Source organism: Tenrec ecaudatus, chromosome 10 (assembly GCF_050624435.1).
Source record: "Tenrec ecaudatus isolate mTenEca1 chromosome 10, mTenEca1.hap1, whole genome shotgun sequence".
NCBI classification, from domain to species: domain Eukaryota; kingdom Metazoa; phylum Chordata; class Mammalia; order Afrosoricida; family Tenrecidae; genus Tenrec; species Tenrec ecaudatus.
The window spans coordinates 347,562-370,385 of NC_134539.1; the positions used below are offsets into that span (position 1 = coordinate 347,562).

Below are 22,824 nucleotides of genomic sequence, written 5' to 3' on the forward strand. Positions count from 1 at the left end.
AGTGGAGAGCAAATGCTTTGAAAATGATTAGGGCAAAGAATGTACAGATGTGCTTTATACAACTGATATATGTATATGTATGGTTTGTGATAAGAGTTGTATGAGTCCCTAATAAAATGTTAAAAAAAAGAAAGGACAAAGGCTAGAATAAGCCACCACATGATAAATCCTGAAAACAGTGCAAGGAGCCAGGCACATAGGGCTATATATTGTAGGACGTGGAATTTTATTTAAATAAGACGCCTACAGCAAGAACATCCAGAAACAGAAAGTAGATGGGGAGTCATCAGAAATGAGGAACTGGGGGCATTGAGACCTACTGCTAGCAGACACATGGCCTCTCCTGGGGCTGAAGGAGCAGTGGAATCAGTGAATGTGGCCAAAGTCTCTGACTCCCGCCAAATGACTTTTTCCTGCGTGGGTCTGATAAGAAGGTGGGGGAAGATGCTGACACAGGATTCACTGGTATACATTGAGCCCTCTAAGAAGCTGGTGCGGGGAGGACGGGGGACAAGGGTGGGTGGGTGGTATCTCACTACCAGCAAGAGCCTGGAATGGGGCACATCCTCTGGACCGGAGGCTCCTGCATAGTGAACCTCTTGGATCTACAAGACCGCTGTGACATCAGAGGTGCAGCAGCAGACCTAGGAGCCAAGAGCAGGAAGCAGAACAGTGGACTTCCCAGCTCACAGAGCAAGTCAAGCTGAATGCTTTGGGGCAGGTGGCTGGATTGTGGGGTGCCTCTGGTCACTTAACTGGGGAGATGGGCTTGCTGACCCACGGAGGTGGAGCTGAGTACCTTCAGGCTGAGGCTCACTGGAGTGGTGCCCCTCTGGGACCTTAATTAGCAGCCCTAAAAGAACTCTTTTACATGTCCTAATGAACAACTTGATCCTAAGCATGTCTCACTTGCATGACCACCTGCTAGCTTCCTTTAATAAACTCTTTAGTTCTGAATACTGTGAGTTCTGTGTAGCCACTGCAATGGATACTATAACCCGGATAAAAAGTAGAGAGTACCAGTTAAGGCAGCACCGGGGTGATGAAAACGTTCTCAAATTTGACAGAGGTGAGATGCATCATCTCAACGACCTGCTGAAAAACCAACAAACTGCACACCCTAAAAGGGCAATGTTATATGTAAAACATCTCAGTTTTAAAAACCCCATGAGAACAATGTTTTCCCAATCATTTAAGAAATCTGATTTCAAAATGAGCAAAAGACATGAGCAGACATTTTCTTCAAAAGGACACGAAGATGCACATAGCAATGAAGGCACACAGCAATGCTCAACACTGTCTCCAGTCACCCGAACCCCAAACCAACTCTCTCTGCCAGCCAGGCGATTCTACTCATAGCCGCCTGCAGGGCAGAGGACTGCCCCTGGGGGTTGCAGGACACTGGGAATCTTTTAAGGGAGCAGACAGTCTCCTCTTTCTCCCCAAGGAGCAGCTGGTGAGTTCAAACCATTGGCCTTGCCGTCGGTAGCTCAGCACACAGCCCATACATGCCACCAGGCCTCACTGGCCATTAGGGGAGTGAAAATTAAAACTATGATGCAGTGTCACTGACCAGCCATCAGATCAACTTCAGTGAAAACCAGGGGTGAAATAGTTTCTAAGGATCACGTCTGAAGTCAGGACCCCCACGGCGTCATTGAGAGTAACTGGAATGAGATTGCTGGAAGCTCCGATGGCATGAGCCTCTCATCGACGCATCTACCTCCATAGTATTGAGAATCCGGCTGCCATCCATCAGTGAGCCTATCAAGGGTTACGATGTGATCACACAAACCCAACCTGGGACTGGGAAAATGGCCACTTCTGCCACATCAATCCTGCAGCGGATTGAATTAGATCTAAAGGCTACCCAGATCTTGATTCTGGCTCCCATTCGAGAGCTGGCCCAGCAAATACAGAAAGCAGTGATGGCACTAGGAGATTACAGAGCTGCCTCCTGCCATGCTGCATTGGGGCGCCAATGTGTATGCTAAAGTGCAGAAGCTGCAGGTGGGTATCCCAGGCCATGCATTCAACATGCCTAATCCAAGATACCTGTCTCCCAAATATATCAAAATGTGTGCAACGGATGAAGTCAACGAGGCGTTAAGCCATAGAATCAAGGACCAGATCTACCACATATTCCAAAAACTCAACAGCAGCACCCAGGTCATTTTGTTGTCGGTTACAGTGCCTTCTGGTGTGCTTGAGGTGACCAAGCTCATGAGGGACCTCACTAGGATTCTGGTCAAGAAAGAATAGACCTTGACCCTGGAGGATATCCTTTAATTCTATATGAGTGTCGAACGTGAGTAAAAGCTGACACACCTGTGGGACTTGGATGAAACCTTGACCATCACCCAGGCACAGTCATCTTCATCAATACCTGGAGGAAGGCTGACTGGGTCACTGAGAAGATGCGTGCCCGATTTCCACTATGCATGGAGACTGGGAAAAATGGAATGAGGCGGGATTATGAGGGCATTCCCTTTGGTCCCAGCAGAGTACCGATTACCACTGACCTACTGGTCAGAGGTTTTAATGTACAGCAGTTTCATTAGTTATCAACTATGACCTTCCCACCAACAGGAAAAACTGTATGTACAGAATTGGTCATGGTGGATGTTCTGGTCATAAGGATGTGGCTACTACCATGAAGGAGGAGGACAAGGGGACTCTACGACACCAAGACCTACAACTCCTGCCCCTCAATGCTGCTGACCTCATGTGAGAGGAGGAGCTATCTGTCCTGCTGCCTGACCCTGGACAGGGTTTAATCCTGGGGGGCTGGAAAGGAACAACAGGAGGGAGAGGGAAGGGAGCCAAAGGATGGACAACTTGTCATTTTTGTCCCTTTGAATAGATGTCACTTTTTAAGGCAGAAGGAGAAAAAAAGCAGGGTGAGACCAAATGCCGACTTGGCTATGGAGAAACCGCGTTGGGGAAATGACACTACAGAGTCCTCACCGAATCATGGAGCCACTTCCTTTCCTACAAAACTCAACAGTCAACTAACTGCCACACAGCTAAACCGCTGCAGACCGGCGTATGGAACGCAGAGAAACGAAAACTTTGCTCAAACACAATCACTTACCTGATATAGCAGCTCCAGCACAACCGACAAAAACAGAAACCACCAAGATGTCCTTCAATAAGAGCAAAGCAAACTGTGGCACAACTGCCAGCACGATCGAACTGCTGCTGCCGCCAGGTCACAGCTCATAGGGACCAAGTGCGAGGTGCTGCCTGCTCTTACACCATCCTCACAAGCCTTCAGGTCACTACTGCAGAAGCCACTGTGTCCATCTCCCTCGATGAAGGTCCCCTTTTTTGCTGCCCCTCAACTTTACCAAACAACACAACACAACAGTAAAAAGGAAGAAACTGCCACAAAGGGGTGGGAAACTCCGAAAGGTTACACACTGTGTGATTCCACATACAAAGTTCTTTGGAAAAGACACAACCCTAGAAATGGAGTGGAGGCACGTGATCACTGGAGATCAGGGAGGACGGGGAAGCGGGGGGCATGAGATGTGTATCGTTGCACAAAGACAGCAGCAGGGGAGGGAGGTGGAGGCAGACAGGCAGTGATGAAACTGCTGTGTCTTGACTGTGGCGTTGAAACACATCCTGCACAGGTGACAGTCTTACACACCATGTTCAAGGCCCATACAAGCCACTCCTCGCTTTCCAACTTGGTTCCCAAAGTCCTGGTCACTAAGTGAGATCAGTGTTGTGTTGTGAGAGTAGAGGATCACAAAGTGGAGGGTGGCTTCCACTTTGACATAAATGCCAGACCACCCAGAAGCACAATTCGGCCACACCGACACATACCCGTAAAAACAACCCATCACTTTCACCTCCAACCTCAGCACTCAAGACTGCCAGATGCACAGGTGAATGCCCAGGCTTTTTGACAATGGAACATTTTTGACGATGGGTGTGAAGGTGAATCACTGACTAGGGAGAGGACAAGGAGTGAGGAGTGGCTATAGCCCGGAGGGAAAGGATGTCCCGGCTTGTTCTGTGCTGTTCCTGCATCTGAACCTACAGTTATCAGAAAGCAAAAAAAGCGTTACAACAAAAGATAAACTGTAACTCCACATACTAGTAGTATATAAAGTGGGGGTTTACAATCAGAACAAAACTTTAAAAAATATTATTTATACTAACATGTAAAATATGAAATAATCAGGGGGTAACAAGCAAAAAATATGCACAGGAAAAAAGTAATAGAAAACTGTTCCTTGCTCATATGCGCCAGCAAGCTCAATATTGAGTCTTACCTGAGTTAGGCAGTAAGAACATGACCAAGCAAAGGGGGAGGCCTTCATGATCAGAGCCATACTGAGGAGGAACCCCCAAAGGGCTCAAACCTTACAGTGAGGCTAAACCACACTGTTGTCTAAGTAACATTTCTTCTAAATCAACAGCTAAGCTCTGAATCAAAGGTTACAATTCATGGCTAGAAATGTTGGAAAAAAGGCTATGAATAAACTAATTTGAAAATGTATTAATTAATAACATACCTTAGAAAAGCCCAACAATCTATTAAATTGAAAAAGAAAAAAAACCAACCAAACCCATCATCATAATCACTAGAACAATATTATTCAAAATGTCTAGAATCCAAGTAAAAATTACTCCAAAAACCCAAATGCACTACCATCCCATCAATTCTGACTCAAAGGGACCCTACAACAGCCCTGTGGGTTTCTAGGCTGCACAACTCTATGGAAACAGAAAGCTTCGTTTTTCTTCCACAGAGCAGCTGGTGGGCTTGAGCTGCCAACCTTTCAGTTAGCAGCCAATGTGGACCCAACAGCACCACCAGCACTTACTAAATATCAAAGGTGGGGAAAATCAGGAGATGTCACAGCCAGTAAGACACCCAGGAGGGATCAAGATGATGGAGCACACAGAGTGGCAGAAGCAGAACAGACACAAATACAAATATCCACTGTCCATCCCCCCAGCCCAACAGGACTCCTGGAGATGCAGATAGACCAGGTGGCGTGGCATGGCACTCCACGGGGTAGGATTAACAGTAGACCAAAGAAACTTCAGTCAGTGAGCTTAAAGCAGTGTCTGGAGAATCTACACAAAATTAAGCAGGCAGGGAGCCGAGTCTAAGGGATATGTGAGACATCTGAAATGGTCTGACCTGGACTTGTAGCGCCAAACACTGGAGGGAGAAAGGAAATCTATTTGAAGGCGTATGGGTTGGGAATTTCTCGCCAAATATTTTCCAAATTTGATGGAAACTGTAAAATCAAGAATCCAAAGAGCTCAATGGCCCAAGCAAAGCAGCAAATGGCAAAAGAAGAAATCAAACAAGGCTAGAGCACAGTGTGCTGCACTGTAGGGAACCAGTGGTCCGCAGAAGAGACACATCCAGAGCACAGGGGAGCAAGAATGGCTGCAGATTTTTGGTTGAATAGGGAGCAACATCTGTAGCACCTGCTGAAGGAGGAAGACCAGGGACAGCCATGGGGGAGCCACCCACAGCAGACCAAGAGGGCCCAGAAGTTTGCCTCACAAAGCAACGGCTCTCTTGAATACTATTAATTTCTAATTTTTTAAAGAGCAGCAGCTAACCTTAAGGAAAGGAGGCTGAGGCTCCCCACAGAGTAGCCTTCCTCGGTGGTTTTCTGTGGATGTGAGGCAGGGAGGTCTGAGACATTAAGAACTTGACCATGAAAACCATTCCATAGGTAGGTTTAACCCTAAGTACAGTTCTGACTTAAACACTAATACTCGGGCAGGTCTAAGTGTCCCATTCTGGATCTCCAGAGTGTATCTCAGTGCTTGTTTTTATTTTGTTTTGACCCTACTAGGATATACAGGTGGGAGAGAGACGGGGCTTTCTGCTCCTATTAAGAGTTACAATCTCAGAAACCCCCAGAGGCAGTTCTAACCTTCCCCACAGGGTCACTGTGAGTCGGTTTGGTAGTTACATAATCTGGTGTCAATTTGGGGCTTGAAAGGATTAAGAGTGAAGGGGTGGAGTCTAACCTGTCAATCGGGTCATAAGCAATGAGGCCTCTGTGTGGGCATGTCCTTCCCCAGAGGATTCTGGGAATTCCTGTATTTCCTCCTTGGAGGCAGGAGACACTCTCAGCTCACTCCTTGAGAAACGCTCTTCTGACAAGACAAATGGCGCTACGCTGATACAGTGCATGCCCTCGGAGCTGGCGTGGAGACTCCTGCCAACACTGAGATGCTTACACGATCACTGGATCCACAAGACTTTCACCCACTGGCCTGTGATTATCCTGCATTCGGCATCATTGCATGTGTTTTATGAGTCTGAAGAGGACTTTATAGATTGGTATCAGACATACGGTCTAATATCAGACTTAAGGACTTGATCTGGGATGTTTTCTCAATAGTCAGTTGCTCTTGCCTATAAAAGCTCTTTCTTATACACATGAATGTCAATGGATTTGTTTCTCTAGTCAACCCAGACTCACACAGTCGGTACTCACTTGATGGCAGTGAGGGTAGAGAAGAGCCCAGGTGGTGTGGTGTAGTGGGTTGCTACTCACAAGGTCAACAGTTTGAAACCATCAGCTTTCTACTCCCATAAAGATGCACCATCTTGGAACCCCGCCAGAGTAGTTCTGCTCTACCCTACAGCAAGACAGACTCCTCACAGGAGTCGGGACAGACTCAATGGCAGAGTCTGAGTTTTCTGAGAGTACCTTCTATTTCTTAATGTTAAACAGCTTTATTGGCACATAATTCACATATCACACAGTTAGAGTCCAATCACATTGAAAAGAGTTGCAATATCATCACTATATCAACTTTAGGACGTTTTCTTCTTTCTTGTACTCATCGGAGGGTTCATTTTAAATTAACCATGATGTCTGTTTTAAATAAAAAGTATTTTATCTTTCTCGGATATTAGAAACGTTCTCATCTGGTATAGTGAGGGCTGATTTTTTTGGGGGGGGGGACCTCAAGAGATGCAGGATAACCACACTTGTGATCTGGAGGGTCCCACTGCCCCCTCGAAGCAGGTATTTCACTAGAGTGACATGCAGAACTCAGGAAGAGGTAAGTGTGTGGCTATGCTCCATTGGAGAGGATGCAAACCAGGATGAGCAGAGAGAAGGCCTAGCAGGGTCCCCAAGGACACATCACCCTAGAAGCATCTCTCACCCACCAGGTGACCGAGTTCTAACTGGGACTTGCCACACAGACAGGGCTGGTCAGTCAGCATCCAGGTCCCTGACCTGGGGTCAGGCTAACTCACTTGGTGAGTTCTTCTGGGTTGGCCAGTGCCCACCCAAGAGCCAACTCCTTAGTATGGCAAAGATTCCAGACACTCAGAAAATTTCCAAGTGAGCAACAGAGAATGAAGACAAGCAAACACTCAAGGAAGCAATCTGTTCAGATTAATAGACTCCACGACCACAAGACCAGTAGAACTTGGTGGTGCCCTGGCACTACTACCAGCTGCTCTCCTTGCAATCCCGAGAGAGTCCGGATCTGAGTGGGAAGAAAATGTAGAATAAAATATCAAATTCACAAAAAAAGACCAGACACCAAGAGCAACTGGTATAACAGAGTCCCCCAAGGCAATGTTCTACTTCCTACTCTGGTGAGTAGTGACTGGGGATCTGAAAAGCTGGTGAGCATACACGGAAGGTGCACTATTGCTCTCTCCCTGCCTGGAGGAAACAAGAATGAAGAAAATCTAAAGATGTGTGGAAATACATACATAGTCCAAAAAAATGGACCATGGAAACATGAGCCTTCACAACCCTAAGACCAGAACTAGCTGGTGCCCAGCCCACCAACTGCTCCGAAAAGGCACCCCATGAGAAGGTCCTGGATGGAGTGGAAATGAAAGGTGAAGCATCACTCAAAACTGTAAAAAGACCAGGCATACTGGTCAGAGACCGGTGGAACCCCCCAAGACTATGGCCATTACTCCTCTACCAGGACCAGAGCGGAACATCGCCATGGTTCAATCTTCCACCCACTAGTAAAGAGGTCTTGACGGAGTACAAGAGGGCAGCACTGACCCAGGAACAAAGTCCAGTGGGTTAGGAAAGAAGGAAGAATGAACCAGGAAGCACAAGGAGGAGGTGGGGTACAGTGTGAAATCACGATCAATAAGGTGAAACAAAGTGCATCGGAGCTGTTAGATGGAAAACTGATGTGCTCTGTAAAACTCACCCAATTCACAAAAAAATTAAAGTAAGTTTTTATAAAAGGGCAGTAATATTTATCTTCATGCACAGCATAGGGGAGATGCCCATGATAAAGGCCAAAAATATCAAGTTGCCCAATTTTTTACTTAGATAAAAGTTGCCCAAATTTTTAATTAGAAGCCTTTAAAAACAAAAAAAGGAAGGTAAACAAGAGGCCATCTAGCTCAGAAGCAACAAAGCCCACATGGAAGAAGCACACCAGCCTGTGTGATCACAAGGTGTCAAAGGGATCAGGCATCATCAGAACAAAAAATCGTATCATAGTGAATGAGGGGGAGAGTGTGGAGTGGAGACCCAAAGTCTACTTGCAGGCCACTGGACATTCCCTTACAGAAGGGTCTCGGGAAGGAGAATAACCAGTCAGGGTGCAGTGTAGCAACGATGAAACATACAACTTTCCTCTATGCTTCCTCCTCCCCCACTATCATGATCCCAATTCTACCTTACAAATCAAGACCAGAGGATGTACACTAGTACAGGTAGGAACTGGAAACACAGGGAATCCAGGGCTGATGATCCCTTCAGGACCAGTGGTGTGAGTGGCGATACTGGGAGGGTGGAGGGAGGGTGGGTTGGAGGGGGGGAACTGATTACAAGGATCTACATGTGACCTCCTCCCTGGGGAATGGACAACAGAAAAGTAGGTGAAGGGAGATGTTGGACAGGGCAAGATATGACAAAATAATTTATAAATTATCAAGGGTTCATGAGGGCGGGGGGAGCGGGGAGGGAGGGGAAAAAGTGAGGAGCTGATGTCAGGGGCTTAGGTAGAGAGCGGGTGTTTCGCGAATGATGAGGGCAATGAATGTACAAATGTGCTTTACACAATTGATGCATGTATGGATTGTGATAAGAGTTGTATGAGCCCCTAATGAAATGATTTAAAAACCAAAACAAAGAAAGACCAGACTTACTGCTCTGAGAGAGAACCTGTGGCCCTGTCCTGAGCTGGGACTGAAGCTGGAAGAAGAGCAAAAGCATAGCCCTGCTACAACAGCAGAGACTGGGAGGGAGGCGAGATGGGGGCAGGGAGCGCTGACTCACTGTGGAGGTGCAGCTGAATCACAGACACTTGGTGCATACATAATCACAACTGGTTTTGCTCTGTAAAAGTTCACCTGAAGCACAATAAAACTGTCCATGCCAAGCATTTAGAGGTTACCTCCCAAGAACCAAAAACTCCACAACTCACCGAGCACACTGGACAAATCTCCAGAAGAGCAAAAACTACCCACACTGGAAATTGGAGTACGTCTCCGAGAGGGCAAGAGATCCCGCTCAGGATCAAAGACCCTCCCACAAACCAAAGCCCAGATGGCTTCATTGGTTATGTCTCCATATGTTTAGAGTGTGATTTTAATCCATCACAAACTTGAAAAACTCAGCTCACTCTATGAAACCAACATTATCCCATTAAAAAAATTAATAAAGATATTACAAAGAAAAAGAATCATAAGCCTGTACCTGTGGTGAATATATAAATGCAAAAACCATTCCTAAAATACTAGTGGACTGAACGCAGGAACACATAAAAGATAATATCCCATGACTGCGTGGAATTCATGACAGGAATACAGGGGTGCCTTAACATCCAAAAGACAGTTCATGGAATGAACTGTGTGTCCATACAATAAAGGGCCCTTGTGTCAGATAGGTCCTGGGCTTCTAGTCCCAAGGTCAAAAGTTCAAGCCCATCAGCCTCTCCTTGGGGAAGGTGAGGCTGTCTGATCCTGTAATCACTTAACGCCTCAGGACCCTACCTACGGTGGATATGAATTGAAATTGACTTGATGGCAGTAGGCCTGGGTATTTCGGTTTGGGAACCAATCAAATAAAGACCATGCAATCGTCTCCACAGACACCCTTCTCATGACAAAATGTCCTAAATAAGGAAGTGCAGAAGAAATCGCCCAGGGCCTGAAAGGGGTGCTTGAGAAATCGTACAGCCAATACCATCCTTCAGGGTGAGCGGTGACCACCAGGAACAAGACGGGCGGATGGACAGCCTAGCTGTGGGAACACCAGCCAACAAGAAGGAGATGCAGGACATGCTTTGAAAGCAGCACGCTGAGTGAGCTCAACCATAGGAACACCCAGCATGGGCCAAGGTATGAAGACAGAAAGGGTTGCCCAGGCCGGGCAGGGCCTCCAGAGATGGGCCGTGCTGGTGGTGGCATGGTACCCTCGTGAAATGCAGCTCAATGACACCTGTGAAGGGAAGAGTCAGGGAAAAGGAGAAAGCTCTCCCTCCCTCCCCACCAGGCAGAGGGACACCGTGGCTGCAACCAGGGGATCCGGCCCCAGACCAGGCAGTTTTGTTCGGTTGTCAGGACTCATCTGCCTCACCCCACAGGCAGCCATCAAGAATGCACACGTGTGGTAGCTGGAAAGCAGACAGGAGCGGCACTGCAGCACTGGCTTCTACAGGTCCCCAGAGAGCGAAACACCAGCCTGATTGACCTGCAGCCTCCCAGGGCAGGCCTAGAACTCAGACACCTCCACAAGGAGATTGGGAGCAGAGCTGCCACTGCAGGGAGGCTGGGCATGCTGGTTCTGGGCTCCCCACTCACTGGCGTCAGGGGTGACAAGGAACATCCCAGATGGGGGCAAGACAATCAGGCTTTCATCCTCCTTGGCACTGATGATAAATACTGGGGTCCCAAGCCTGGTCCTGACCATGGAACAAGACCAGAAACCCCCCATGCTTAGGTGGACAAGAAGGACCACCAGAAAAGCCACCAGACCCAACTTAAAGCATGAGAAGAAGCTCTCTCCATCAAGTGCCAGCCCTGGCCATGTGCTCACAGTGTGCCGAAGCCATCACCAACCCTGTGGCACAGTCCTACTGGACACCCTGCCAGGGGTCAGACCCAACTCGATGGCAGCCAGCTAATTCCAAGCATCCGTCTGCTCAGCACAGTGTCTGCGCCACTGAGCCAAAACACCCTACATGAGTCAGTCAGCATCACTAACCTCAACAAGTGGAAGTGCTTATCAGACAGTAAGCATAATCTAGTAGTTTCACTTGAGAAGACTTCCAGAGGCTTTAAATGTCTATTTGAGATTAAGTATTAATCTCAAATAGTATTAAGCAAAATGTTGCATGATTCTTCAACTATAGCAAAATTTCTATCTAATGGGAAAATATAAGGATCAACTGAGTCCAGATGGAAGAAGCACGCCAGCCTGTGTGACCCAAGGTTTGCCAACAATAAAATCCAAATCCAAAGGAGGGAATGGCATCAGAGTTTAAATTGTGAAGGCCTGGTGTGCAGGGCTCTGGATGACAGTGGAAGTCCAAAGTGATTCTGTACAGTCCACACATGGATTAAACCATAAACAGTTACAGTCTCACAAACCCACGTGGGTGCTGTGAGTCGGCATTAACTTGATAGTAGTGAGTTTTGTTTTTAAATAAATACAAAAAGGATTTTCAGGAATAAAGATGGAGTTCCTGAAATCCAGCTATGGGAGCAGAGGGGGTACAGCACCACTGAAAAGTTGGACAAAAGTGGGGGTCTCCTGAGAGCAGGAGGCAGCTTGGAGGGACCACCCTGGTGGCTGTCACCAAGGAAGAGGAAGCTAGTGGAAGGAGGTAAGAAAGAAATAAAACCACATCCATGGCCTTGAAGTCAATACTCATTGCGACAGGACAGAGAACGGCCCCTTGGGGTTTCTGAGGCTATAAATCTTTTTTTTAAATCATTTTATTGGGGGCTCGTACAACTCTTATCGCAATCCATGCATACATCCATTGTGTCAAGCACATTTGTACATATGTTGCCATCATCATTCACAAAACATTTGCTTTCCACTTGTGCTCTTGGAATCTGCTCATTTTTCCCCTCCCTCTCTGCTCCCCGCTCCCTCATGAACCCTTAATTTATAAATTCTTATTATTTTATCATATTTTACACTTCCCAACATCTCACTTCACCCACTTTACTGTTGTCCATCCCCCAGGGAGGAGGTTATATGTAGATCCTTGTAATCGGTTCCCCCTTCCACCCCACCTTCCTTCCGCCTTCCCAGTATCGCCACTCTCTCTACTGGTCCTGAGGGGTTCATTTGTCCTGGATTCTCTGTGTTTCCAGTTCCTATCTGCACCAGCGTACATCCTCTGGTCTAGCCAGGTTTGTCAGGTAGAACTGAGAACATGATAGTGGGGGGGAAGGAAGCATTTAGGAACTAGAGGAAAGTTGTGTTTCATCAATGCTACACTGCACCGAGTGACTTGTCTCCTCCCCGCTACCCCTCTACAAAGGGATGTCCAGTTGCCTACAGATGGGTCTTGGGTCCCCACCCCACACTCCCTCTCATTCACGATATGATTTTTTGTTCTTTGGTGCTTGATTCCTGATCCCTTTGACACCTCATGATCACACAAGCTTATGTGCTTCTTCCATGTGAGCTTTGTTGCTTCTGGGCTAGATGGTCGCTTCTTTACCTTCAAGCCTTTAAGACCTCAGGTGCTATATCTTTTGATAGCCCAGCACCATCAGCTTTCTTCACATTTGCTTATGCACACATTTGTCTTCAGCAATTGTATTGGGAAGGTGGGTACCATGGAATGTCCATTTAATCAAGCAAAGTGTTCTTGTACTGAGGGAGTACTTGAGTGGAGGCTCAATGTCCATCTGCTACCTTAATACTAAACTTAGAAATATATGTACATAGATCTATTTCCTCATCATCACATGTAAATATATTTACATACATACATGCCTGTATTTAGGCCTCTATATATGCCCTTGCCTCTTTCCTCAATTTCTTTTACTTTGCTCTTGTCCCATTATCATGCTTGAGGCTATAAATCTTTACAGGAGCAGCCAACCTCATCTTTTTCTCAAGAATCAACTGGTGGGTTTGAACTGCTGACCTTATTGTTTGCAGCCCAAAGCCAATCCTTCAGGAGGGCCCCGAGAACAGGGCCTTGACTTCAAGGACTCTGCAGTGGGCTCGTGTGGGCAGCATGCGGAACTACCAGGGTCTGACATGCACTGGCTTCCTTCTGCTTCCCCACACCTCACTCTCCTGCCTCCATGAAGATGCCACAGCACAGGCCAGGTGCACAGGAGACTTTGATTCTGTGCCCCAAGCACTCATCAGTGAGACAGGGCAGTGGGGAGCCCCCAGAAGGGGTTAGGGGCCATCAGAGAATTACAGCACATGCTCAGAGGAGGTAGCAGTGACACTGCTGGGGTCTGACAGAGGCACAGAGCTGCCTGCAGTGCCCCTCTCCCCTTCTCCAGCAGCACGGCCCTGCCTCCTTCCAAGGAGCCCATCCCCACCCACTGTGCAGCTGGGGGCTATGGACAAAGGCCAGCACAGGCAACATACTCCATGGAGAGCAGCCAGCTCCTACAGCCTCCCTCTCTCACTCCCTCACTCACTTGCCCAGCCACCACCCTCCTTTCCCACCTGTCCTGGGGACAAAGAACTACAATGGCCACAATGACCAGAGTGACCCCACAACCATGGCCACTATGCCCACCTGCCAGAGAAAGACCCCCCAGCAGCAGCCAAGTGAAGTGGGTAAGGCAGCAAACATGGGAGTGGGGGGTAGGGGTAGAGGTGGTACACAGAGGAGAAGGGCTGGGGTCAAAGAGGGGGCAGTCACTGTTGCCTTCGTGGCGAGGACAGAGCATAGGCAGCCCTTTGGGGTTGGTAAATCTTGTCTGTCTCAGCCCAACCAAGAAGATGCTCTTGTGCCTGGTGAGCCCTGGGAGATGCCGAGGAATCCGGGACTAGGGGTGGGAGGAGCAGCAGGCCAGGGAGCAGCCTCACTGGGGAGGCCTTACCGTCTTTCAGCAGCTCAGTATCCGCACAGGTGTCTTTCCCCACCTCGCCCTTCGTTGGCACTGCCTGCTGGGGAGAAGCAGAATCCACATCAGGCTGGGCTAGTCAGAAGACCCCATGGCCCTTTCCAAATGGTGTACAGGGCCAGACAACACACCTGGCCACTCCCAGCTTCCTTAAGGGGGGCTCAATCGAAGCACCCTGTGCATGAAGCTCAATCGGTCTGGAGGTGGCAGCCAGGCTCCTGGCCCCTGTTTTTGCCCCTGACCCACTCATGGCCTTGCCTCTTCCCAGCACTACTGGGTGTCCCCCCAGAAAGTCCCAGAAATCCAGGAGCAGAGTCTTGCTAGACCTGGGAGCTCACTGCTCATCTCATTTTATTGTGGTGACTACACCTGATGACTTTCAACCACAACCCATCCCAAAGGGTCAACTCAACTGCCTATGGCAGCCCAAGTCCCTGCCCTCTATTCACCTAGCCCGCCAGTGAAAAGAGGGACACACATCTCCCACCTATTGTCGCAGAGTACTGCCTAAGATTCGCAATGTGACCACGATAGTGCTGTCACTAACAGTAAGGACCAGGCCCTGGGTGTCCTTGTGGGACAAGTGGCTAGATCATCAGCCATGGGCGTGTCCCCACTACAGTCCACACCATCAGGAGTGGAATTGCCCAGACTATCTGGGCAGGAAAAATCCCTCCCAACCCTGTCTGCTGTCCTGGCCCCCACAAAGGAAGGTGGATCTGCCCTTACTGCGGTCAGCCAATGCATGCTGACGACACCCAACAGCACCACCTGAGCAGATGGCACACAGCCAGCTGGGTGCTCAAGCAGCGAGGCCAGGTCTGGCTCAGCACAGGGCTCACTGCCCCAGCCTGGCCTCTGGGCACTCCATCTACAAACGGCAGCCCAAAGGCCTCCAGAAGCCAAGTTAGCAATTTGGGAGACCGGCTGCAAGGAGTTAAGTGGAGGCAAGGGACAAGAGGGCGTGATGGAATCACAGCAGAGACACCTACTGCCACTGCAAATCTATGAACAAGGTCGAGGAGCCAGGGCACCAGCCCCAGCACTCTCAAGACAGCCAGCAAGCACTCTGGGGCCTTGGAGGAGAAGAGAAAGGGAGTAGAACCCAACTGCAAATGACTGAAGATGCCCCAAACTTGACCAGGGATGTGAGTCTACAGATCCGAGGAGCCCAGCCACCCGAGGGCCCCACAAGGAGATGTGACTGAGACATCTGCAGGGCAAACACAGAGGACGACTGCACTGAGAGCAGGAGAGGTGAAGCCTCACGCCGCCATAGGAACATGGAGGTCAGGGGCCAGGGACACATTCATAGTGCTGGTGAGAAAGGCGCGTCATCAAGCTGCCCTCACTCACACAGCCTGGGAGTAATGAAGAGCACCCCCATACACAGAAAAGCCCAGGTAGAATCTAGGACACATACCCCGCCCCCACACACACCCCATATACACAAGCCTGGATACAATGAAGACACATACACGCCCTTACGCACAGACACAGGGTGGAATGAAGAGCCACACATATACAGGCATTTGCTACCAGACCTGTCCTGCAAGAAAGGCTGAAAGGTGTAGGCCGTAATTTGAAACTGTATTTGTAAAAAGGATCTGCAGTAACAGTAAGTGTGATGGACAAACACAAAGGCATGTTTACTGCAGTTTTGGAAACACTTAAAATGTGATCACAGACTTATGTTAATGGGCCTACAGAGTATACAGGTGTCATCATAGGACACGAAGTGGGAAGAGTACACAGCACAATTTCACGTGACTGAAGTTAAACTGCTATCATCTGTTTAAGTTTTGGATGCTAAATGTGGACGGGGGAGGGCAGCCTTTGCCAGCCTGGAGCTGGCTCCACCTCAGGGAGAGGCTGAAAGGGGACTGCAGGGACATGACAGGCAGCAGAGCATTCACGAGCAACACCTGGCTGGAAGGGGCCGGGCGAGAGCATGGGCGTCACAGGTAAGAGGCAAGATGTATCTACTGGACGGCATGTCTGGACATGGGCATTTAGGAACGGTTAAAATGGGGGTGGGGAGGGCCTTAAACAAACCCACTGCCCATAGCATCAACTACAACTCAGTGACAGGGTCTCCAAGACCCAAGAAAAAAAAGAAATGAACCTCTTTTGTAAATGCTATTAATTCTTACTTATTTTTTTAATGAGCTCTGATTATATCTTGTGGGTCCCCTATAGTCATCAGTTGACCACTAAGCTAACGGGCAGACTTGGTTAGCCACACACACAAAGATTACAAACTGTGCATACCTGGCTCAAAAAGTCACCAAGCAATAACCCCAGCCCTGGGCAGAGAGAATCACCACACCCCAAAATGGAACGGCATCCACAAAGCAAGGTGCCACCAGGACACGGGGGGGGGGGGCAGGATTTAAACCAGCTACAAGGCAAAGAAGCAAACCTCTTAACCAGTGAGGGCCACTAGCAGGTTCAGAAATAGACTGAGGTTAAGTCAGGGCTCCACTACTCCACTCTTCACCAGTCTTGTTGCCCGCACACCTGGGTTGCATTTCAGTGATCTAAATACAAACTGCACCACGCTGGGTTACGAATCCTACTAACCAGCTCCCAGTGGCATACATGTACCAACAATCTCGCTTCTCAACTCCTGAGGATTGGACTTAGAATCTACCTAAGAATTATTACAGAAAACCTCTACTTACCAAACTCACTACACACCGATGCCAACTCTAAAGACCTACAGGACATGGTAGAACGGCCCCTGTGGGGTTCTGAGACTAGGTCTTTCCAGGAACGGAGAACTTCCTCTTCCTCCTGAGGAGGCAGCTGGTGATTTTGAACTGCTGTCCTTGATGTTAGCAGCCAAATGAGTGACCATTGCCCAGCAGGGCTCCACAGCAAATACAACACACTGACTTCAGTATCACAGTGTGTCATGCGCACACTACATGAGGTGTGAGTAGAAACATATGCAACAATACCACAAGAGACATGTCACTATCTTCAATGTGGCATTAAACCAAAACCAAACTCACTGCCATCAAGTCAATACCAACTCGTGGAGACTCCCTGTGGGTTTCCAAGACTGTAACTGTTGGGGAGAAAGGGGAAACTGATCACAATGATCCACATATACCCCCCTTCTTGGGGGATGGACATGGGAGGTATTGGACAGTGTAAGACATGAAAAAATAATTTATACATTATCAAGGGTTTGTGAGGAGGGAGAGTGGGGAAAGGAGGGGGGGGGGAATGAGGAGCTGAGACCCAGGGCTCAAGTGGAAAGAAAATGTTTTGAGAATGATGATGGTAACAAATGCACAAACGTGCTTGACACTATGGATGGATGGATGGATTGTGATATGAGTTTTATGAGCCCCCAATAAAATGATTTTTTTCAATAAAATGATTTTTTAAACTACCTATAATAATTTTTTTAATAGACTGCACGAATAGAAAGCCCAGTTTCTTTCCTGAGAAGCTACTGGCGCATTTGAACTGCTGACCATACATTGATCATAGCCCAACCGTGTGCCAATTCTGATTTATGGCTGACAGAACACAGCAAGAATGTAAGGCTGGTTTGACATTTTAAAATCAATCAATGCACTACAGTAGTCAAGTAGAGGACCACGGCGGGGAGAGAGGGGGACACACACTAATTACAACAAACACAGAAAAATCATTGGACAAAATCAAACACTCAATTTCAGGGCAATAAGGGAACGACAACATTAATGAGGATCACTCCCTAGAATAACCAACCATCCAAGATCCAGAAGGCAGCACTAGTCTAGGGCAAGGTTCAGTGGGTTAGGAAGGAGGAATGGAAACAGGAAAACACAGGGCAGTCGTGGATTACACGATGGTGGTTTGATTAAACCTCCAACCTTACATCACAGCACCACCAGAGCACAAATCCCTTAGAAATGACTATCTTGTACATGGTGAGGGTTGCAACCAATGGCATGAAACAAAATGTGTATGAACTGTTGAACATAAAACTGGTGCTCTGTTCTCACCAAGTTTACAATAAAAGGTTAAAAAATAAATAATGTAATGAAATATAGTGTAGTCATGACACAGGGACTTCATCAACAGAAAAAAAATGGTTCGGTCAATGGTGCTTCAACAAAAAGTATGGCACTCACATGCAAAAGAAATGGGGCAAATAAAAATTTAAAAGAAGCGGGGCATGAGGCCCTGAGGTTCACCAAAGTACAGCCTTTTTGCAGCAAGGCAGCATCCACCCCATCGGTTCTCCCCTAGCCCTCAGCTCCGTGGGGAAGGGCTATGTGAGACAGCACTTCAGATATTAAGACGCTGCCATTCAGCAGTTCTGTCCCAGGCCCAGACCTGCTGCTGAGGATCACTGTAAAGCGGGTGGGAAACATCCAATAGATCGTCACACCCTCATCAAAGAGAAGCCATTCTGGCCATGACATTACAAACAAAGCATCCAAAAACCTCACTGCCATCATGTCAATGCTGACTGCAGTGAATATGGAGGACAGGATAGAACTGCCTCTGAGTTTCTGAGACCGGAACTGTTTACAAGTAGAAAGTCTTTCTCCCAAGAAGCAGCTGAAGGATTTGAAGTGCTCACCTATGGACCACAGACCAACGCATAATCACTACACTACCAGAGGTGAGTTAATTATCTAACCAAATATATCAGGTTAAGGTTTTAAGTTCATAATTTTGTATGACCCACCAATGATGTTATAAATATCCAAATGACCCCTGGGAGAAGAAGAGGTTCCCCCATCCCACTGTAGAGGAAGGAGCACACATCCTCCTCTTGGGAAGTCTGTTTATTATCTTTATCGGAAGATTACTGTTGATTACTGCTGTGATTTCCAGAGGTGGATTCCCACAAATGAGGTCCAATCTCTTTGGCCAAGCTGCCTTTCTGAAGTTCTGAGCTTACCTCTGGGGGGCCCAACTGCCATGATGTCGAGCCCCAACTATAGCATGGCACCTACATGCCATAGCAAACTAGCTCAATGACCTCACCCAGCTGCCAAGTCTAGCCTGAGACGGTTCCCAGCCAATTCTGTATGATCTCAAGCTAAAATGTATACTTGCTTTGAAGAGTTGTAGAAACCTGCCCTGTCAGCCCACCCTGTCCCTTGTCCAGCCCGGCAGTTTTCACGCTACCATCAGTCTGCCAAGCACTCCCACAGGACCACCTCCATGGGGCCACCCCCACAAGGGTGGGAGACTTGTATCTGCCTCAATTCTTGATGGCCCACCTCAGCCATGCGGCCATCAAGTCCAGTTCACAGGGCTTATTTGGCCTGTGGGAGGCACTTCATGCAGTGCTGTGATCATTCCCATAGAAGGGGAGCTCCTGGGAAACCAGCACCCAGTCCAGCACTGGGAACACGGCATGCACGTCACTCTGGGGTCTTGGAGGGGCACCACAGCGGCCTGGAACCTACTCCTCAGAGGCCAGCTCAGGAACAGAGAGCCCGGGGCGCTCTGGCACATTTGCCAGGCTGGGCTTGGAGGCAGGCTGCAGAGTGTGGTACAAGTGGAAATGCAGAGAACTAGGAAGTGGTGGGGCTTGAAACGACGTCACGCTGCCGTGCTCTGAGTACAGCCTACTCGTGTTTGGCTACTCAGAGTGCAGCTCCATGAGAGAGGGCGCCCAAGGGAAGCAGTGACATTTCTATTTGCACCATGCAAAACCAAAACCATGCCCACAGCTGGTGCAAAGACGCTAGTGATAGTCTCCCAGTGATAGACGCTAGAGGACAGAGTGCACGGCTTCACAGCAGACCTTCCTGATGCCAGTCTTCCCAGAAGCAGGCGGTTAGTCATCCCCGAGAGCAGCCAATGGGTGGGAAGCACCATCTCAGCAGTAGGCAACCTGGTGCTTAAGCCACAGCACCAGCATAGCGCCCACACCTCAGGCCCCCAGTGCTGGCTGAGGCCACACAGGCCACCAGGCCACTGCTGCAGCTTCTGTGACTTTCTGCTTTCTGGCCCTTGGTGGCACAGCACTCAACTGCCAACCACTCCCACCAGGGAAACCTTGGCAGAGGCCTGGCAACCTGCTCCCGAAAGTTACAACCTTGAGAAGCCCCTGGAGTACAGCTGGGGTCACCGTGGCTGACACCGCCACATTGGTGCTCAGCTTTCTGTCACTTCCTGTCTTCTCAGCCAGCACTGTCCTATAATCACTACCACGTTGAGGAGGCACCCAACATCTTTTCACATGAGAGCGCTTAAAATGTCCTAAACTGTGCTGACAATCTCTGAGAGGGGATCATGGGGACAGGTGCTATGCCATGCTTCAGCCACCAGCCCTGGCATGGCAGCGGACTGGACAGCGAGGAAAGGAAAGGTGGCATGGCCACTGCCAACTGGGGGTGCCACACCAAGAGCTAGCTGCTTCCACACACAGGTGCTTGATACAGAGTCCCCTGCCCTCTGGAACCTGTCTGCAGAACATGAGGTCACGATGACTGGAAGGAAGGTGGGAACTTTCTGAGCAGAGTCCCTGGAAAGCAGGACAGTCTTAAATTGGCCAAGACAGTCTTCACCAAATTGCCCCACCTCTCAGGAAAAGTCCACACCGAGTCAGCTTTCAGGCACCAGTGCAAAGACGCCATCTTGTGGCTGAAAGACACCAGTGCAAAGATGCCATCAAGTGTGGTCAGCTCACAGTAAACAAGCGGCCATCTAGCTCAGAAGCAACAAAGCCCACATGGAAGAAGCACACCAGCCTGTGTGATCACAAGGTGCCGAATGAATCAGTTATGAAGCATCAAAGAACAAAAAAAATCATATCATTGTAAATGAGGGGGAGTGCAACTGGGGATCCACCTGTAGGCAAACTGGACATCCCCTTATGGAAGGGTCTCGGAGAGGAGACGAGCCAGTCAGGGTGTAGTGTAGCAACGATGAAACATACAACTTTCCTCTAGTTCCTAAATGCTTCTTTCCCCACCCCACCCCCACTACCACTATTATGATCCCAACTCTACCTTACAAATCTGGCTAGACCAGAGGATGAACATTGGCACAGACAGGAGCTAGAAACACAGGGAATCCAACCAAGATGGATGATCCCTTCAGGACCAGTGGTGAGAGTGTCGATACTGGGAGGGTGGAAGGAGGGTGGGGTAGAGAGGCAGAACCGATTATAAGGATCTATGTATAACCTCCTCCCTGGGGGACAGACAACAAAAAAAGTGGGTGAAGGGAGACATCAGATAGTGTAAGATATGACAAAATAATAATTTATAAATTATCAAGCAGGGAGGAAGGGGGGAATATGAGGAGCTGATGCCAGGGGCTTACGTATGTTTTGAGAATGATGAGGGTAACGAATGTACACATGTGCTTTATACAATTAATATATGTATGGATTGTGGTAAGAGTTGTATAGGCCCCTCCCCCAATAAAAAATTTGTTTTTTTTTAAAGACAAGGACTGGCAACAAATGTACTGTGTTCTTGGCACGGTGGATGGATGTATGGATTGTGATGGGAATTGTATGAGTCCCCAATAAAATGATTTTTTTAAAAAAGAAATGAGACCAGGAATGCAGGGCGCACGATCCCTTCAGGACCAGTGCTGCGAGTAGAGACACCAGGAGGGTGGAGGGAGGATGGGGTGAAAAGAGGGAATCGATTACAAGGATCTAGACATAACCTCCTCCCTGGGGGACAAAAAACAGAAAAGTGGGTGAAGGGAGACGTTGGACAGGGCAAGACATGACAAAATAATAAAAATTTATAAATTATTACCCATTCATGAGGGTGGGGGAGCAGGGAGGAAGGGGAGAAAATGAGGAGCTGATATCAAGGGCTCAAGTGGAAAGCAAATGTTTTGAGAATGATGAGGGAGACAAATGTACAAAAATGCTTGACACAATGGATGTATGTGTGGATTGTGATGAGTTGTATGAGCCCCCAAAATGATTTTAAAAAATAAAGACAAGGATTTGTGTGTGTGTGTGTGTGTGTGTCTGTCTGTCCTGTCCAGTGGCATACCCCTAAGTTTCTATAATAGTAGCCCCTGTATATGAATATAGGTAATTAATGCCTGATGGATGGGTATATGAGATGGGGTGCTGATGGATGAATAGATGGGTGAGTGGATGGGATGAATGGATGGACAGGTGAATAGACAGCAGGTGGGTGGATGATAGGTGGGTGGCAACGACTGGACAAGTGAAAAGGGGGTTGGGTGGTGGGTGGTAGTTGGGCAGACGGATGGGTGGAGAAGGGTAGACAGTGGGTGGTATTGTGGGTAGATGGATGGGGGGGTAGATAGGGGTGATGAGTGGATAGGTGAATGGAAGGGACCGGCGATCGACAGAAACATGGGTGAAGACAGACAGGATGGTGTAAGCTATGAAAATAATAACTTATCAAGGGGTCACGAGGGTGAGAGGGAGAGGGAGGGAGGGTAAAAAAAGGAGCTGATACCAAAGGCTCAAGTAGAAAGAAAATGTTTTGAAAATGATGGAAACATCATTGATGTATGGATTGTTATGATACAAGTGATGTATGAATTGTTAAAAGAACTGTAAGAGACCCCAACAAGATAATTTATTTTTAAAAAATAATTTTTAAAAAATCCCTCGAACACCATCAGCAAAGCACCAGAGCTCAGACAGGCACCTTCAGAGAATGGCTTAGCATCACTCCTGCAGAGTCTACACAGCATGACGGGATGAAATACACCTGAAACCAGTTCTGAGAAAGAGACTCTTCTTCACAGCACATTCTGAACACAGGGGGACAAAGGGTTGTGAAATGGTGCCATCCCTCATA

At 48.2% G+C, this 22,824-nt stretch overlaps 1 protein-coding gene and 1 pseudogene across 8 annotated transcripts in view; one reads left to right on the plus strand and one right to left on the minus strand.

The window, feature by feature from the left end:
• Positions 1 to 22,824, minus strand: part of EHMT1 (euchromatic histone lysine methyltransferase 1) — a 110,610-nt gene that overhangs the window by 52,611 nt on the left and 35,175 nt on the right. For 5 of the 8 annotated variants that reach the window (XM_075559726.1, XM_075559721.1, XM_075559725.1 and 2 more), the window contains exon 2: positions 14,027 to 14,093. The exons of 1 other annotated variant lie outside the window; for it this stretch is intronic. In XM_075559726.1, the coding sequence (XP_075415841.1) occupies positions 14,027 to 14,093 (67 nt within the window). The remainder of the gene's footprint in view (positions 1 to 14,026; positions 14,094 to 22,824) is intronic. 2 more of the 8 variants (XM_075559722.1, XM_075559723.1) reach the window with 1 other exon arrangement.
• Positions 1,043 to 2,731, plus strand: LOC142458870 (eukaryotic initiation factor 4A-I pseudogene; annotated as a pseudogene).